At 49.6% G+C, this 19,968-nt stretch overlaps 1 protein-coding gene across 1 annotated transcript; it reads right to left on the bottom strand.

The window, feature by feature from the left end:
- Positions 1-12,502: 12,502 nt before the first annotated feature.
- Positions 12,503-18,772, bottom strand: ASB13 (ankyrin repeat and SOCS box containing 13; the record flags this gene model as incomplete). Its single annotated transcript, XM_009581997.1, has 5 exons — positions 12,503-12,669; positions 14,434-14,625; positions 15,936-16,070; positions 17,549-17,699; positions 18,585-18,772. Coding segments are annotated over 5 exons (794 nt in total), but the record flags the coding sequence as incomplete, so codon positions are not given.
- Positions 18,773-19,968: the final 1,196 nt, after the last annotated feature.

Below are 19,968 nucleotides of genomic sequence, written 5' to 3' on the forward strand. Positions count from 1 at the left end.
CGTGGCTCTGGGGATGTTTAAGCTGCCGCGAAGACCTCGCCCCCCACCTCCAGCCTATCCCTGGGGCCGGGATCTTTGGCAATCCCAACGGTTTTCCCAACGCTGGGAAAAAGGGGCAGGTGCCGTCCGGCGGAGCTGAGCACGCCCACGCTCGCTCCACCCCAGGCAGGGGCCCCAGCCCCAGCACCCAGCGCCTTCACCACGTGCCGCCCTCTTGCTCGCGCACCCATCCTGCCTGCAGCTCTGCAGGGGGCAAGAGCGGGGCAAAGCGCAAAAAAAAAAAAGCCCCAAATCCAGCAAAATCAAGACAAGCGAAGGGGTCACACCAGGCTGTTGTACCCGAGCCGCTAAAATCAGACCTTCCAGAAAACGTGGTTATTTATTAACGCTGTGTTTCAGCGGCAAAACCATACCTTGTATTTTTAGGCTTGATCTTTTCTCCTTCTATTCTGGGGTTGTTTAATTACCGGAGTATTTTTTCACGCCACTTATCCTGAGCTGGTTTTTCTTAACAACAGTCTTTAACGGGAGGCTGGACCCCAGCCAGAAACTCGGGCCCCGCGGCCCCACCAGCAGCACCGGCCCGGAGAAGAAAGTTTATTTGTGCGTTTGCCCATTTCTCCCTCAATTTGATGCTCGGGAGCACAGAGGGAATGTTTCGGCTGGCATCACTCAAGATGGACAAACGGATGGATGGGAGGGTGGTTTTTGCTTCCCAAATCCAGCTTTTGAGGCCCAAATCGCCCCGTCAGAGGGGAAGGAGCTGACGGGGTGTGCAGGATCCGTCCCGGAGCTTGCACACTGCCCCCCACGCGGGGCAGATCCATGACTCACGGGGCGGTTTGAATCGGGCGTTGGTTAATGATTAAATTAATTGAGCGGGTACAGGTGATGCACTCGGTGCCCGGGAGGTGTGGGGAAAATGGAGAGATGGCCATTTCCACCCCAAAACCTGGTCATGGAGATTGCAGGATGGGACCTGGGGTAGGGGTCACCTGAGATGGGACCTGGGGGATCATCTAGTGTGGGACCTGGGGTAGGGGTCACCTGAGATGGGTCCTGGGGGATCATCTAGTGTGGGACCTGGGGTAGGGGTCACCTGAGATGGGTCCTGGGGGATCATCTAGTGTGGGACCTGGGGTAGGGGTCACCTGGGATGGGATCATCTAGGCTAGGACCTGGGGGGATCCCTTGGGATAAGACCTGGGGGATCAGCTAAGAGGGTACCTGGAGGAGGGTGAGATGGGATGCGACATAGAGGACCATCTAGGATGGGGCTTGGGGGATTATTTCAGATGAGTCCTGGGAGATACCCTTGGAACAGGACCTGGGGGATCATCTAAGATGGGACCTGGGAGGGGGTCACCTGGGCTGGCACACTGGGGGATCCACTTAGGATGGGTTTTGGAGGATCCTCCAAGTGATTGGAGCTGGGGGATCCCCCAGGATGGGACCTGGGGGGATCATCTAGGATGGGACCTGAGCGGGGACCACATGGGGTGGCAGATGAGGGATCATTAGAACAGACCATGGGGGGATCACCTGGGGTGGGACGTGGGGTTTCATCTAGGATGGGACATGGGGATCACCTAGAATGGGACATGGAGGATCCTGCAGGATGGGGCTTGGGGGATGCCTTGTGATGGGACTTGGGGGGATCTCCTGGATCCAGACTGTAGCAGCTGATCCCATGTCCACCACTGGCAAACAATTTTGTACCACCTTTCCATATGTTTTCCTCCAGCCTTTCCAACAAAAAAGCCACCGAGGGGTCCAGCACCACCCAAAAACAGGGGCCCAACCATACCCCCCCCATCGCCCCCCCTTTCCCTGCTCACGGTTCTGCTTCACCTGGACATAGTTCTTCTCCAAAATGATACTTTTTAGGAGAAAAACAGCTCATGAACACCCCCAGCATCACTCACCATGGAGGACCGAAGATGCTTCTGCTCCAGTGCTGCTGAATCAGTCACAAATTCTCCCCATTCCCTTTTATTTTAGCAAAACGAGCCATTTTAATTACATTTCAACAACTGGGCTTTAAAACCACATTAGTTAAACGTTGGGGAAACAATACTGAGACCCCCCCCAAGAGGGACAAAGGAGCTTTTCTGAGCCCTCCCAAAGGACATTGAAAAGAAGGGCAGGAATTTTTTTCCCCATTTTCTCCATTCTTTCCCCCCTCTCGCAGCCCCCGGGGCCGCAGCTCCCTGCCTCCTCCCCAGCAATAACTCTGCTCTTAAGCAAACATGACGTATTGCCCGGGAAATGTTGCTGCCCGCAGGAAGGGGAGGCCCCTCGACACCCGGCTGCCATAAAAAAAAGTGGGGAAAAAAGGATTTTTGAAGCAGGTTTGGTCTGGATTGGTGGGGTGAGGGGTCAGGGGATGGCACGGAGGAGAGCTTGGTTGGGTTGCGGCAAGCCAGGATCTGCACAGGGGAATAAATAACAAAACAAAACCCAAAAACCCTTTGCAAATACATCTTTCCAATATTTAGTTTGGAGGAAAACTGTTTCATTTCTCAGGGGTATTTTTTAACCTGGTTTAAAGTGCTTTTTCTTGCTGATTTTCCACTTTCAGGTTATTTGTGAAAGGAAAAATTACTGTCTGTGGGAGAAATTTTAAAAAAACCAACGACAAATCGCCCCGTGGCTGGACACGGGGCATGGGGCAGTACGGGCAACGGTGCCGGGGAAGGCCCAGATGATGCTGAATGGAGCAATTTGGTGCCAGGTCCAGCGCTGAGCCCGAGGTTGCACCCGATGGGACATTGCTTTGGGGCAAAGTGCCTGATTTTGGGACCGGAGCAGTTGGTTTTACCCCCTTTTTTTTTTTGGCATTAACCCCTCTGTCCCATGTGGGACTCTGGGTACCACCACGATGCAGACGCTCAACAGCAATCAAGGCACCGAGCTGCTTTGCATGACATGAGTTTCCTTGGACTCAGCTCACAGACGGGCCAAAATTGCGTTACCCTCCCAGCTGCGCTTGCCAGGGCACCCAGTGATGGGACTTGGGGGGCTGCGTTGGGCTTCCCCCGTTGGAGAAATGCTCCGGCCCCAAAAGTCTGTGCTGAATCCCACCAGGTCTGCACCAAAACTTCCTCTGCTGCCCCTGAGAGCAAGGCCGGGGAGGGGACAAGTGGGACAAGGAGAGGGGACAAGCAGGACAAGGAGATGGAGATGAGTAGGAGAAGGAGAGGAGACAAATGGTACCAGGAGACCAACAGGATCAGGAGAGGGAAACAAATGAGACCAGGAGTTGGGTACAAGAAGAACCAGGAGAGAGGAAAAATGCAACCAAAAGTTGGAACAAGTGGGATCAGGAGACAGGGACAAGTGGAACCAGGAGATGGAGACAAGAAGAACCAGGAGAGAGGAAAAATGCAACCAAAAGTTGGAACAAGTGGGATCAGGAGACAGGGACAAGTGGAACCAGGAGATGGAGACAAGAAGAACCAGGAGAGAGGAAAAATGCAACCAAAAGTTGGAACAAGTGGGATCAGGAGACAGGGACAAGTGGAACCAGGAGATGGAGACAAATTGGACCAGAAGGGACCAGTGGGACAAGGACAAGTGGGACCAAGAGATGGAGACAAGTTGGACCAGGAGAGGGGACCAGTAGGACCAGGAGAGGGAACCAGTGGGACCAGGGGACAAGTGGGATCAGGAGATGGAGAAACATTGGACCAGGAGAAGGGACCGGTAGGACCAGGGGACAAGGACAAGTGGGACCAGGAGACAAAGACAAGTCTTTGGGCTGGGGATTAGTGGGACCAGGAGACAAAGGACAGGAGACAAGTGGGACAAGAAGAGGGGACCAGAACCAGGAGATGGGGACAAGTGTGACCAAGATAGGGGACCGGGACAGGGACCCCCACACTCTTCCAATGCTGGGTAGTTTGTTGGGGCTCAAGAGGAGCCGAGAGCAGCCCCAGGGCTGCTCCAACGCCCTGCGACCTACTGCGAGGAGGGGGGACACCTCCCCAGCCCCCCCCTCTCATTTCATTGAATCATAGAATCATAGAATCATTAAGGTTGGAAAAGATCTCTAAGATCATCGAGTCCAGCCGTCAACCCAACACCACCATGCCCACTAAACCATGTCCCTAAGCACCGCATCTACACGTCTTTTAAATACTTCCAGGGATGGTGACTCCACTACTTCCCTGGGCAGCCTGTTCCAAGGCCTGACCACTCTCTCCTCTCCCCGCCTTCTACGGCTGAGGGGTTTCCCAAGTTCAAGTTACCAAAATAAGCCCCCAGCCTCAGCCCCGAGGGTTTTTTGAGTGTGAAATGCAACCAGCCGCCGGGTGCTCAGCGATGGCCGGGTTTCCAGCGTCGCAGGGTGGGCAGATGTGGCTCCAGCCCGGCCGGCTGGTGGGGGATTAAATCAGACGAGGTCTTTGCAGGCGCCGGGAGGGTTTCCTGGATGTCTCAAGGGACCCTGAGCCCCCCCAGGAGCTGGACGAGGATCTGCAGCAGCCATAAGGTGGCCAAGGTGGTGACCATCAACCTTCAAGAGATGTAGTCTACCGTTGGCACCGTGGGATTTGGCTCTCTCAACCCAAAAAGTCAGACATCCCCGCAGGGGTTAACAATCGGAGCAATCGGAGCTGCTTCATTTTCCATCCCTGCAGCGCCGGAGCCGTCGGGGCTTTTAATGGGAAATTAATAGCGCCATGACCTCAGCCACCACGCACGCGGCCCCGCTCGTCGGCGTGCCAGCAGCCCCACGTAACCGCAGCCCCCCGTATCCCAGCCAGAGGAGATTTTGCTGCCTTTTCCCCTCTTTTCTGCCCTAGGATAGGCAGGAGGATGGTGCTGTAGCTCTATAAATCACCCCTAGAGATAAACAATAAAAAAAACCCCATCCCCATCTCTGCAGCTTTAGAGCCCAGCGCCTTCCCTTCTTTATAGCTTTAAAAAAAAAAAACCACCTTAATTTCCCACTTTGGTCCATACTAGCCCTTGCAAGAAGAGATGCCCCAAAAAAAAGTGAGCCCAGGCAAAGCCAAAATGAAGAAATAACTACTTTGCACTTCCTCCATCCCCATTTTTTGCCCTATTTTCATCCCATCCAGGGAGGCACAACCTGCCCCACACTCCCCATCTCCCCGCAGCCAGCCTTGGTTTGCACAACATTCCCTCAATTCCCGTTTTCCTCCTTAAAAACACACACACACACACACCCCCGAGCCGAGATCAGCGGGAATTCTATTACTGACAGATCTGGGGAATGCGAAAAAGCTTTTTGCCACGCAGAGAAAGTGAAGCCCGGAGGTGGGAACTGAATCGCCCGGAGGTGATTTGTTGTTGCTATTCATTTTTACCCAGGACAAGGGGGGAAAAAAAAACCCTAACCCAAATACAGGTGAAATGGGGCCCGTGTTTGCAGCCGTAAGAGCTTTGCTGGAATAAAAGAGCATCTTGGCTCGGGGGGGACCCGCGACGCCTTTGCCGCCCGCCCACGGAAAGCCGCCTGGGCTTGTTTCTGGGAGCAGATTCTCAAAGCTTTTCCAGGATTTGTCTTTCTCCAGCGAAAATGTGGCTGGTGCAAACCCAGCCGGTTAAATATTTCCCGCTCCCCGGGGAGGTTTTGCTGCTCTTACTGGGGGGAGCAGCACCGCCAAGCGGCACCGCGGGGGGAAGAGGCTCCCCGCAACCCCAGCTGCAACAAAAACCTGCTGATTTTGAAGCTTTTCACACTCCCATCACAAATCGGTGCCAATTCCCCAAAAACTACCTCCCCAAAAACCCACTGGCACCTTTTCCTCCCCCCGACCAGCTCCTCCAGTCCACGAGAAGGACCCGGTGAGCAGGTTGGCCAGACAGCATCTCTTAGGGGAGAGAGGGACCTTCCTCCCAATTTCTTTGGGATGTTGTTTCCAGCCTCCGTTTTCTTCCAGGATTTTGCTGCCCGGGGGGAAGAGGTTTCCCCAGTCCCAGCCCTTCTCCCCAGGTTTCAGCAAGAGGTGGGAAGCATCCCTGGGAAACAAGGACTAAAACTTTTGGGGGACATGGCGGGGCTTGTTTTTCATCATTTCAGTATCTTCTAAAAATCTCAGCCAGCGTGCTCCTAAAAGCCTGTGACCGCTATAAAAACAAGCTTATTTTTATAGAATCATGGAATCCTAGAGTGGTTTGGGTTGGAAGGGACCTTTAAAGGTCATCTAGTCCAACCCCCCTGCCATGGGCAGGGACATCTTCCACTAGATCAGGTTGCTCAGAGCCCCGTCCAACCTGACCTTGAATGTTCCCAGGGATGGGGCATCTACCACCTCTCTGGGCAACCTGCTCCAGTGTCTCACCACCCTCATAGTGAAGAATTTCTTCCTTACGTCCAATCCAAACCTCCCTCTCTCAGTTTAAAACTGTTGCTCCTTGTCCTGTCACTGCAGACCCTGGTAAAATGTCTCTCCCCATCTTTCTTATAAGCCCCTTTAAGTACTGAAAGGCCGCAATAAGGTCTCGCCGAACCCTTCTCTTCTCCAGGCTGAACAACCCCAACTCTCTCAGTCTTTCCTCATAGCAGAGGTGTTCCATCCCCCTGATCATTTTCGTGGCCTTCTCTGGACCTGCTCCAACAGGTCCATGTCTTCCCTGTGCTGAGGACCCCAGGGCTGGACGCAGCACTGCAAGGGGGGTCTCACCAGAGCAGAGCAGAAGGGCAGAATCCCCTCCCTCGACCTGCTGGCCACGCTGCTGGTGATGCAGCCCGCGATATTGTTGGCCTTCTGGGCTGCAAGCACCACGTTGCTGGCTCATGTCCAATTTGTCACCCACCAGTATCCCCAAGTCCTTCTCCACAGGGCTCCTCTCTGTTGATACTGGGGATTGGCCCAGGTGCAGAACCTTGCACTTGGCCTTGTTGAACTTCACGAGGTTTGCATGGGCCCACTCCTTAAACCTGTCAAGGTCCCTCTGGATGGCATCTCTTCCCTCTAGCAAATCAACCGCACCACTCAGCCTGGTGGCATCCGCAAAGTTAATCCCACTATGTCATTGATGAAGATATTAAAGAATATTGGTCCCTGTACAGATCCTGGAAGGACACCCCTGTCCACTTGGACATTGAGGCATCGTCTATAACTCTTTGGACGTGGCCATCCAGCCCAGACCTGGGCTGGTTCGTCCTAAGGAGGATAATTTCAGCTGGTTGCACAGGTCCCTAAAGCCATGAGCTGACGCGCTGCCTGCCCACAGCCTCGTTGCAATTAGGGATGAGGCTGACAAAGCAAGAGGAGCTGGCAGGGCTCCCGCGCAGACCCCACACCCCGACCACAGCCGTCTACAGAAGAAACACAGTCGGGTACAGATGAAACCTTTCAGAGCGAGTTTTAATCACGAATAACACTCCAGCGCCCTTGCACCTGCCCAAATCTTACCACCACGGCATGCTAGGAACCATTAAAAATCAGACAATTCGGTATAAATACAAATAGCATCTTTGTAGCGTGCTGTACTCTTTCCAAACAGAGATCAACACTTTCTGAGCCCGGTGTCTCGGCGCCTAAACCCAGAGAAGCATCAGGGTATCACAGTTATAGGGCACCTACCAAAGCACAAGCTGCATCTACGCTGTTGGGTGGAAAAGTGAGTTTGGGGTTTTTTTGCAGGACACATGAGGTTTTTGTCCCCGGTGGCATGCAGGGAGGAGAGCCTGGGATTAACTAACAGCACTAAAAGGTGCCACATAGAAGTAGTCAAGGTTTCCAGAGATCCTAAGAAATCAGTAGGGTTTTTTTTTCCTCCCTTATGCTTCGCTACCTTGCTATGGATTTAGGTGCTGGCTTTACATTTGAAAATAACAACCTTGGCTTTAAAAACCCTGATTTCAAAACAACCGGTGCTCTGGCCGCCCCCAGGCCAGGGAACAGGACATTCACCAGCCTCTGAGCTGCCCAAGGCTGGACCTCAAGCAAGCGCAAGTCAGCAGAGACCCCCCCAACTCAGTTTACACTGGCTCCCGCTCAAGCGTGCGGGACAGGCACCGTCTTCTTGCAAGTGCCTGCGAGATCGCTTGTTCCCCTAAGAAAGGAGGGAAGTGATGAACAGGGTGTGTGAAAGCTCAGGTAAATACTCAAGGTCTTCAGTGTTTGGTGGTTGTTTTTTTTTTTTTTTAAACCAAGAGGTAGAACAGATACTTCATGCTCATGCTTGCTCTAAACGTGATGCAACCACTGCATTACTCATCTTCAGGTGCCACCTTCCAGAGGACACTGAGGTCTTTGTTTGCTGCTGCTAAGGTTAGGGCAGCTCTTGGGATTTGCTCTCTTGTACAAAGTCCCCTGAAGATATTAAAAAATAAAAACACCAACCCTGTTTGTCTTTGATGTCTTCCTTTGCCACCGTTTCTTTACGTTGAGACTTGGGGAGCCGCAACCAACGGCACAAATCCTTCCTTCATGCACAGAGAGGAAGGGTGGCTCCTCTCCGCCTCGTCCGGGGAAAGCAACGGCTGCTGGCATTACAAGGAGTTAATTCTTCAGTGCCACGAGGCTTTCTTCCAAGGCATCGGCTTCAGTCACACCTTGTTTTCTCTGGACAAACTTCACATAGTTGGAGAAAAGCTGCTACGATCAAGCTCCCTGCTTGCAAAACGACCTTAAGAAGCCTGGCCAGCAGTAACCGGCAGCGCCCAGGAGCAAGGCTGACTGTCCAAAAGATGATTTTCACGGATGAAAGCAAAGCCCTGTTCTCACCGGGGCTTCCCCGAAGCAGTGGGGTTATTTCAGACCGCTCCCCGTGCTGCTGGACCCATAGCAAAGCCGGTGGAGAAACCCACAGGAAAGGGGAGGGGGCCCGAAATGCTCAGCTGGGTTTGCAGTTTGGGGAGCCCGGGAAGGGGATGGATAAAAGCAGGACTGGCCTGGTGGGTTTGGGTTTGTTTGCTTTGGATTCATACCCTGATTTGACATTTGGATTAAAGGGTGAAGGAAGTCAAATAATAGCCAGAACCTGACATAAAAATAAAGCAAAGGGTGTAACCCAAGCAGAGTCAGCTGTGGCGTTTCACTTAATACCTGGGATTTAGACAGTCTCTTTCATTCCCAGCAATTCCCAAACTCTTTGCAAACCCATGGGTCCTTCGGCTGCCACTGAAACAGCAGAGGCACCCAGACCCTATAAACTAAGCGTGAATTGGGTGTTTGGGATCTCCAAGTTTTTTAAGCCATAACTGAGAGAATTCAACCCTACGTGGCCAGAGGGTACATCACCCAGGTGGGACGCATAAAACTTCCAGCAGATAAGGTCCTCTTGAGACCTTCTTTCTTATACACGTAAGAAACAAAACACAACCAGTGCAAAAATAACCGAAGGAAGAATCTCAGGGGGCAGCCACAACTGCCTTTCCCAACCCATACCTGCGATGCGATGGTGCAATGACAGACGGGTACGGTTCAATGGGATACAGAACAGCGCGTCCACGGCCTCTGGGATGTCTTGCAGGTGATCCTGAGCCATCCACTTCTGTAGCTCATGTCAAGCAGGGCGACACAGTGCAATGGGTTTGCAGAAGTGGAGTGCTGGGGATGGCTCTCTGATGACCTGCCACAGCCTCTTGTATTAGTAAGTGGAGGTACCCTCAGCAATTCACCAGGAAAGGAGAGATTGTAATCCAAATTTGACCCCCAGCATAGCCTCCAACCCCTGTTAGGGCAATGTTATCTCCAAAGCTGCTAATTTTCTTCTTAATTTGGGACGGCTGCAGTGATTCCCAGCTATCCAGACTATACCTGCAGCAAGGATGATGCCACTACTCACGCAGTAACTGCTAACTGCCACAAAAATTTCAGTCTGAGATGTTAAGGGAAGCCAAAACATCGCGTCGGTTTAATTTGGCATCTACTTTGCCTTTACTCTGAGCTGTAAAACATAATAGCTCAAAAGATGCTTCACAATCAGCTGAGAAATCCTTGCAGGATTAAAAGAACTGAGGGTTAGACAGGTTGGATAAAAGATTAAAAAGAATCTCAAACACAGTTTTCACTTGCAGTTTAGAAACCCAGAAACGCACAAGTAAACACCCATCAGGTCATAAACAGCCACGGCATGATCCGGCCACCTGCCTCAGTACCACGGCACACCGGGGAACGACTCGGGTGTTGTTTTCTAGCTCGTTGGCTCTCAAAGGACTTTCCTGGAACACCTCTCCCTCCAGACATGGCCATAAGAAGCAGATGTCTTCAGAAAACTGCTACTGAATGAGTCTGGCTATTGCCACCAAATAAGAGGTGCTTAATCTCTTGGCAGGTTCTTCCTGGAGGCATGCATTGATCAGCAGGACCTCTTAAAAGAGATTAAAAAAAAATAACCAAACTTTAGAACCTACCAGAGAGATGACTTAAAAGAGAGGGAAAAAATAAAGATGACATAAATAGGAACTTGTAATTTTATTCTCAGTTGTCCGAGGAGTCTTTTGTTTTTACATTGGAAACTTGGACTTTACCATTTCATTATTTCACCAGCTTAGGCAATGTTAAAAAAGCAACCTAACAAGGGATTTGAATTTGAACCAAGAGGAAAGGTTTTCACCCCAGGTTATCAAAGGGTGCACTTTCCTAATACCTATTTATCTGTAAGCACATGCATGTTGGGCAGAGGAAGCTTTTCTTGAAAGATACAATACAAAACCTTTATCCTATCAATCACAGGGATGAATCCCACAACAAAAGTCTCTAGCTTCCCTAAGCTTCTTGGCAATTTCACATTTCTGATACTTCAAACACAAAAATCAGAATTATAAACAGACAACTCCCCAAAGAGCAGGATCTTGAATTTTTTTCCTTCCTGTTCTGTATCATACCGCAGAGCAAAAAAAAAAAACAACAACAAAGGGGTGTGGGGGAATGAACCTAACCAAAAATTAAAAAACAAAGTGATTTGCTGGTCACCATTAAAGTGCATTCAGTTCCACCTCGGCTCTTCAACCCTGTGCTTATGCTATTTTCCGCTTCCCACCCGAGGCTGAGCCCCATCGTGTTGGCTGGGGGAGCACGAGATCTTGCAGGCAGCAGGCAAGCGACCGTTTGCTCTCAAGTGTTAGTTCACAGCACGAAGGATGTTGAGAGCCCTGACTTAGCTCGATGCCACGTTAGAGGATTTCGTAACATTTGCTGTCATTCAGAGGAGGAATTTGTTCTCATCACAGTGCTAAGACTTGCCATGGGGGCATCAGGGAGCTCCATTCCCTTAGCACTACGTATCCTGTAGGTTACTGCCTTCAGACAACACGTAACGTCTCTTCTGGAAGGTAGATGACAATTTTGGCTCTGCTCATACAAATGTCACCCCGAAGGTTTAAATCACCAATGGACAAAGCTGCAGTCGCGCCTGCTGAAGCCAAAGGATTCGAGCATAACACGCAGCAGCCCATGGCTCAGGGCTGGCTCCCACTGCCAACCTCTGGAGAGGTCCAGCCTTGAGAGAGAAACTCAGAGCAGGAAAAATAAAAATAAAAATCTCAAAAACCAAGGCAGAGCCCAGCCCTCCTATTGCCTTTCACGTGTGGGTATACACCGCAGGGATCTGCTGCACCACTACACAAGGGACATGCCCTCGCCATACTTCAGGGACCACCGGGCAGCAGCTCTGCCACTTATTGCACATAAAACCAACAGAGTAGCCACAGTAGCTCAGAGCAAGTGGAGAAATATTCTTTGGGACCAGCCATCTGGAGGAAAGCATCCTTGGAAGTGCAGAGAGACCTGCTTCCTGCTTGGGCTTGAAAATTAGACATGGTGATACCCTAGAGGAACACTACAGTAAGAGCTGGCTCACCTTCAGCGAGGAAGGAGCATGGGCAAAGTCAACCCTGATCTGGCAGCAGTTTGTCCTCACTGCTGGTGTTGAGCCAAAGCCCGTTGAAGTTCATGGAAAGTCAGTAACCGGTTGCAGTGCCTCTAATTAGACCTGAGCTTGCTGGGGACTTAATTTGCCTCCAGCTAGAGCACGCAGGTCTCTCGAGCCTTGTCCCTTGGCATTAGATAGTTGTCACTTGAGTTATTAACACAGAGGTGGGATCCAGCGCTCCCACTGCAGAAACACGGACGTCCGTATCCGAGGGTATCACCTCTAAATCCCTTTGCAGTCAGCAGAGACAGGCGCTCCCGAGGCATACTGTATCATCCCAGCACGAGCATCTAAAACAGGACAGATGAATCATGCTCCAGAAGTATCTATTTCTCTTCACTGACTGCAAAGGGAGCCTGGCTAGATCATATGGAGATGCCTTTAGGCTAGAGACAGGTAAAATTAGGCAAGATTAATCCCGCTCAAAGAGCGAGCGCTACAGCCTCGAACACAGTGACAGTCTAACAGATCACCCCAGGAGAGGTTACGACTTCAAGCCAGTGCTACACGTCGCCTGAGCCTGTCTTTGCCCACAGAGAAGAGGAAGTGCTGCCTCATAAATACTATTTACATCAGTTTGCTTAAATTAAAATTAGTTTCTTGGAGGGAGGTAGAAGAGAAAAAGACAGATACTTCATAATGCGGGAACTAAAGATATCGTCCTTCCCGGCCACCTTCGCCCCTGTCAGTTGTAGGACAGGTACTGGATTAATCGCGGAGGAATATTTAGCTTGGAAATCTTCTCCAGTGCTCGCTGCCCGGCAGCTTTCCTCACTGTAACTCTGCAAAGCTGCGACAAACTCAGAGGCGTTTCTAAAACGAGAAAAGAGGATCCAAAGTTAGGGCTGCAGCTCAGCAGACGGCTGATCTTCCCGCAGAGCACAGACCTCCCAGGAGGGTGATGCCTGGCATCGCCCCACCGTGATCACAAGCCTGGCTCTGCTTACGAGCGCTCGACCTCCCACAGCACCCGGGCCCAAGGAAGGTACTGCAGAACCACGGGCGTGCTCTCTCAAGCTCATCCCGATGCAAATCCACCACAAACAGTGAGCACAGCTGCAGCGTGCTTGTCCCTGCTCCCTTCCTCGCCTGCATCCCCCAAAGGCCAACGGTGCCCACTGGATCACCTGCTCTGATCCACTGAGGCTATCCAAGACTTTCAGATTTCCCTTAGCAATGCTGTATTAAAACTCAATAACACTGTATATAGGGACAAAACCTACTTCCAACATTTCTCTACCGCTCCGTTTCTCCATCTAAGGACTGCGTTTTTTCTCAGCACTCTGCTGAGAGCTCCAATAAAATTCCCCAAGCCCCTTCCAGACAGCCCCCAATCTGCAGCCTGCAGCCTCGACATCGGGTGTTGATGCTCATGCATGGATGCAGAGTTACAATCGGGCACATTGCTCTGGAAGTAGTCAGTCCTAAGAAGCTGCTATCCCTACCCCCACAGCCTCTGCAATCACCAGCCTCCAAGATCTGCATCCGTTCTGGATCTAGTCCCAAATTTAATGATACAAATCAAAAGGAAAAAAAATACTATTAAAGCTAGCACAGTACTGTTACAACAGTCCTGTGTCGAAAAGCAACTACACGTGCAGTTCTGACAGCTGGGTTTAGTGGGCAGTAAACTCTGGCGAGATATGAGGAGTATTTATGGGCATGTAGGATTCAATCTCTTCAGCCAGCTCAGCTGCAGCCAGACCAGCACACTTCACTGTTCTCTAAGAAAAGAGAGCAATGAATAACTTGGAGGAGAGACTGTACAGGGAGAAGTCAGAGGGAGAAGGGGCTATAAGGTGCTCACCACACAAAGGATTGCAAAGCCAGAAAATACTTTATTCTTCTATAAGGAAGAATTTTTTCTTTCTATACAGAAGAATTTTTTTATGATCAGGGTGCTGAGACAGTGGAACAGGTTGCCCAGAAAAGTTGTGGATGCCCCATCACTGGAAGTGTTCAAGGTCAGGTTGGACGGGGCTCTGAGCAACCTGATCTAGTGCAAGATGTCCCTGACCATGGCGGGGGGATGGGACTAGATGGTCTTTAAAGGTCCCTTCCAACCCAAACCATTCTGTGATTCTATGATGTTTAGGATCATCTAGTGCAGAAGCAGTCTGCAAATGCTTGGAAAGGTCTGTGAATTACTCCTCTAAGGGTAACCAAGACAAAGATTCCCTTAAAGCCATCCTCAAACCTCAGTTAAATGTCTCCTCCAAAATCAGATAGCCAGTGCAGCTAAAGTTTAACACGTTCCCTGCCCCAAATAAAATGAGTTTTCAACTGGGCGATTTCCTTGTCCTGACTTAATGCACCAAAGCATAAACGCTGATGCTGACACGAGAGGGACCTGAATTCAGCGAGGGCATGATTTGAACCATCTTACCACTGTCATTCAACCACAATTAAGCAGAGCTAGCCTACAGCCAGCTGGCATACATTTGCCACCAAGAACTCTATACCTTCACAGGAAGATGATCAGGGATCTACAAATTAAAGTGGACTGAGAATCACGATGTGGTGCAATGGAGTTGGCAGTCACTGAATTCCTGGGGCAGGGGATCATATCTCACTTACTTTCATAGTACTCAAAGCACTTTGCTGTGGGACTACTGCTCCAGGTGTAATCCGATGGCTTCTTTCCTCGGTTGTCCCTTGCATAAATGTTTCCTCCAAATTCAATCAGCATCTCCACCAGATCTACGTTTTTCACTTTTGCTGCGTGATGGAGGGCTGTCTCGTGAAGTTTAGCAGCATTCACATTTGCCCCTGAGACCAGAAAGAAAAACAAACGTGTTCATGAAAGCCTCACTTGACCCAAACGTAAGGAGTGGTTTGACTGGAGAAAAAAATGCTGTTAAAACATGCATGAGCAGCTAGAACAAGATCCAAACAAAACAGCACAAACAGGAAACCAAACTGCTGAACAAGTTCTCGATGCTGGCAGCGCATGAGTTTTCTTCTCTGGCTTTATGTTTTCCTTGCAGAGAAAGGATTTTAATCCATGTTACTGGGTAAATAAGCTGAGTGTGACATTCAGAATTGCTTCCCAGTCATCTCAATGAAGTGCTCCCACTCAAGACAAACAGTGACATCTTTGCTAACAGAAATACCCTAGACCCATGAGATGTGGCAGCTCACCATCAGACACTACTGCAGCATCAAGTTTTAGTAACAAATATTTTTGCTAAGAAAGTTTGGCTTTTATAAGCTGACAGCAAAAGGTCCTTCCAATTCCCCCACAACTGCCTGCATTTTATCAACTGACTTGCTCAGCAGAGGTGAGATTGAACCTCACTGAATTCAAACAACTGTCTTTTAGATATGTGTCACCACACTGAACTGCCCTTATAATTAACAAGGAGAAACAGGCATTTCTGGGGAATCAAGTAATGTGTGCCCAAGATGGGAACCGGAGCGGTTGGAAAGAAACTAGCTTAGATGTGTAATTTTTAGACAACTAATGTTCAATAAAACAAATCCCCACCCCCGGGCCAAACCTCCTCCTGGTAAGCACAGGCAAAGACAAGAAGTCCAACTCCAAATTCCTCCAAAGTTAGCAGCAAGAAAACTGGGATGTGAAACCAAGCACAGAATGTTGACTTGAACATCTAGCAAACTCACCTGGGCATAACACTAACCAGATCTCCCTGATGTATGAAGTGACTTCATCACTAGTTTTCTGTACAGCATCAAACCCTAACATCTATCCCGAACACCTATCCAAAACCGACTGTGCTACCAAAGCAGAATGCATGCCTACCAGTTGATACCATTTTTCGGAAGAAGTTGAAACTTTGTTCTAGGGGGCTGAAGAGTTCTGAATTTTATTAAAATAAGAGAATGGGAATGTCACTGGGAACATCACAAACTGGATATTGACAAGCATACGCTGAAAAAATGCTTAAGCATTAAGCTTTGCTCAGGTAAAGGAAAACCTTTCACCTTTGTCATCTATATTATGCTGTGAATGAATAAGCTCTTCGACAAGAACGCCGCTGCGGAACACCGAGGGAAACGCTGTGCAGAGACACCACCACCTCCTGCCCACCCAGAAGCAAAGCCTGTGACTGCCATACCTGCCTTGAGCAGCAACTTTGCGCAGTCCAGATGCTCCCTGGCACAGGCCACGTGTAGGGGCGTCCCGAAATGGCAGTCGTGAGCCTCCAAGTTTGCACCGACCTCAATGAGGAGTTGCACGCACTCTGAGCTACCTTTAGAAAGGGAGGATCTGAGTCAAAAGACAGAATCCAGCTCAAACGGGAGCATATGGCATGCTGAGATCAGCTTGACCCACAAACAGCCGGTTCAATATTTGGGGTGACAAATTTTGGGGACGCAAAATAGAAATGCTTGTGAACCAACACAATACGCTGTAGGATCAAGACTGAGACCAGGGCACAAGAAATAGAGTCACATCTGCACAGCACTGAACTAGAGCTAACAGGTCTCGCAGGGAGTCAGGTCAAACAAACCTGAATTCAAGGGTTTACACTAAATTACCTGTTGTTCATGGAGCTGGTTGTATTGCTGATCCTGCCCTGGGTGGATTAGATGACCTTCAAGACCACTCCAGCTTTACTTTTTCCAATGCTAATAATACAACTTAACAGAAAGCGGGCCATCATCATCAACGAGCCTTAGGAAAAAGGCTTAACAAGGAAAAGCTAAGCAAGAGCTCACAGCTTCGTATTTAAGTAACTACCTGTTTATCAAAAATGCTGTCTCCCACAGCCTTCATAGTTGAAGGGAAACTCTGTCCAGGACAGCATATAACAAGAACAGTGAAGGGGATGAGAGAGGAGGTATTACATCTTATAAAGAGGAAACTGAGACACAAAATTATTAAGAGATTCGGTCATGATCATCTAATGGGAACATTGCTGCCCTCACATCCTGGCTTTCCTGCTATTGAAAAAGGTTGGAATTAGACTCAAATCTCCCTCTGCCGCTCTCCCCGCCTTTGCTGCTGTCACAGCCACCCCTGATACTTGCTCTTGCTCCATAACCCAGATCCAAACAGCCAGGAGAGGCTTGAGTAGAGGACAGGGGGAGCAGAGAGCAGCTGACATGTGCCAGCTGGAACATTATTTCGGCCCCTGTAGTTTTCTCTTATCCCCTGGACAGACCCTTCACTGGAAAAGGCTGAGAGAGGGACAAGGAGCAGTACAGGCAGCAAGGCTGCCCAACAGTCCCTGCCACTTTCTTCCCACCTGACAGCTTCATCCGTCAGCTCTGAACAACCCCCTCAGGAGGGATCTGGGACAGGACCACCTGATTAAGATGGTCTCGTGTCTTAATCAGAAAAATGTATCCCATCTCAACCTGGATCAGAGGGAAAGGATGCAAACTCCCCTCTGCTCGCAAGAGCAAAGCTACTGGTTTGGCTCAAGGTTTTCTAATAGAGCATCAACAAGCTGGTGCTTTATCTGCCTAACATCTTATCCCATGTCCGTCATGTGGGATAAAAGCAGCCAACACAAGGGATGGCTTTATTCATCTGATATCACAGTGCTTTGCTTTCTGCGTTCAAAGGGAGCTGTGCCCATGTAAGGCTGATATATTTGCAAGCTGTAATGGTCTGATGAGCAACAACAGCTTACGGTCAATTTAAGATACTTGGCAGCTGTTTTTCTTGGTTTTTTTCCCAAGCTGCAAATAACCATGCAAAGATAAGACCACGTGGGCTTACCATTCATGCAGGCTTCGTGGAGAGGAGACGCTGTGTAAAGGGGAGGGTTCACCTTGGCTCCGTGGGACAGCAGCACTTTCACACACTCTATGCTACCCGAGGCACAGGCATCGCAGAGCGGAGTGCTGCCGTCGATATTCCTGGCATCCACCTTCAAGGTAGAAAAAAAATGTTAGGTACCCACAGGCTGCTGTGTGACAGTACCCTCTTGCCTATGTTTTCACTTCTTTTAACTCCAGAAATAGTCTGGACTCAGGAAAAGAGTTGGTTGCTACAGCCAGCAACCTGGCTCGCACTGTTCCCATCACTCAGGGCACAGACGTACATTAATGTCACAAGTTTAGGCTGTTATTTCCATCGTTGTATTTTTCTACTGCTTTCCTGCTGAAGGTTACAAGCGTTGCAGCTGAATAACACAACGCAATTCCTCGTCTGCTTTAGTGCAATGCTCAGCTTCACCAGCGGACTCAGCCAAGCTGGCTGACTTTGCACTGAGAAGGACCGCGGAGCGCACGCATGCTCCACTTCATCGGCTTTGCTCCGAGGACAGCTGTCTTCAGCGAGTGAGAAGTCACAAGCCGTTGAAGACAGTCGTCGCCAGCTATATCCAAAGACTCTGTTTAACTGATTTTTGTTTCCATAATAAAATTAAAGAAATAGAAGGAGAAACAAAAGGATAAATATAAATCCCTTCTGGAAGCTACATGTCCCCTTGTCCCCTTCTGACCCCTTGATTCAACCCAGCTAGCTTTAGATACAAAGGGTCATCTAAATTAGATTTCTAGTCACCCCGGGCTCTGTTGATAGTCAGCGAGGAGAGAGGTGGAGAGACAGAGAGAGAAATACTTCCACACAGTTTTTTAAGTCCTCATCAAGCTCAAACACCCTCTGAAGATGCCTGCCATCTTCTACTGACTCTCAAGAAAGCCCAGGGTGATGAAGAAGAGCCTAGAACTAGATGGGGAGAATCCAGATCCCAAAAATAACTTCAGACATCAAGATGATGTTCCCAGCCGGATCAGACCCGAACACACACCTGGGCCCCTGCAGCCAGCAGGAGCTTGACACACTGCGTTTGCCCTCGCAGGCTCGCCTCGTGCAACGGGGTGATAGAGTCATAGGTGACCGCGTTGACGCAGGCTCCGCTCTCTATCAGCTGCTGCAGCTGCAGGATTTCTCCCCGCCTGGCTGCTTCATGAACTGGTGTTCGATCGGCCCAGAAGCCTAGAGAAGAAAGAGTAAATAAATAAGTAAACAAATAAAACCATACATTCAGAGCAAACAGGTTTCCGTGCTGGAGAAAAGCAGACGGGGAACATGGGCCGGCAGCTAGAAGAGAGAGCTGGGAACCAGGAGCTTAGTCCACACCATGCCCCCACTCAGCATGTGATTTTAAATCGGGTGCTTCATGTTTGTGGGTTCCCCGTTGACCGCTGCCCTCCCAAGGACTGTTTGTAATGCTGGGTTCCCTTACAGTTTCTGAAATACTTTGCTGTACTTGCTTGAAATTTTACTAAAGTACAGGATTCATTAAGTCCAGATTCAGCCCAGCGAGCTCTTAACTATTTAGCATTAGGAGCACTGTCCCTCCCGGCTCCATCTGAAATCACTGGAAACGGGACATCTCCAGAGAGCAACACAGCCCACCTAAAAACTATCTTGCCGAAAAGTCAATAGAGCTTCGACAACTAAGTTTCTAGCTTCGACGCCTTTGCTGAGCATCTACACTTACGTGGGGCAAGTCTGGGCTTAGCTTCCCAGCGCTAGTTGACAATATCATCTCCTTTCAGGCGTGTTTTGCTTTCAAGGTAGCAACAAGTAAAGAACAGCCCCGTGCATTTTCATGTGACCTTCAGCAAGATAAATGCATCCTCTCTGTAAAAATAAGTGCCTTGGTACCCTGCAAAAGCAGGGCTTACAGGAGCAGTATGGTGCTGTTCGCATAAAGGTTGATACTAAAAACCATTGGCAAACCAGACCTTGCAGCTACAGTTCCTCCCCTTTGAATGCATCTCTGTAAGACCCCCATTTCAAGGCAAGCACTGACAGAGCAGCAGAAAATGGGTGATGTGCCTTAGTTTTAAAAAAATAAACACCTTATCATGTATTTCAGTTGGACTGACCATCCCTCTCTCCACCCCTAAACGCAGCATTTTATTTATCAGCATAAAGCAGTAAATGCCAACACAAGCCAATGGTTATGAAAGATGGAGCAGACCCAAATAATAACACAATGCTGAGGTGTATGGTGGACTGATACCACCTCCTGAAAGGGAACCACGAATACCAGCATTTTCACAGCACACAGTATATGCAGGCTTTTTTATTTGCTTGTTAGAACCTCATTCCCTTTGCCAATATCCCTGGGCAGGATGTTTTTCCTTCACTGGAGCTTCTCATGGTATAGGTCAGGAAAAGCA

The sequence above is a fragment of the Fulmarus glacialis genome, unplaced genomic scaffold, assembly GCF_000690835.1.
Source record: "Fulmarus glacialis isolate BGI_N327 unplaced genomic scaffold, ASM69083v1 scaffold14287, whole genome shotgun sequence".
Lineage (NCBI taxonomy): Eukaryota > Metazoa > Chordata > Aves > Procellariiformes > Procellariidae > Fulmarus > Fulmarus glacialis.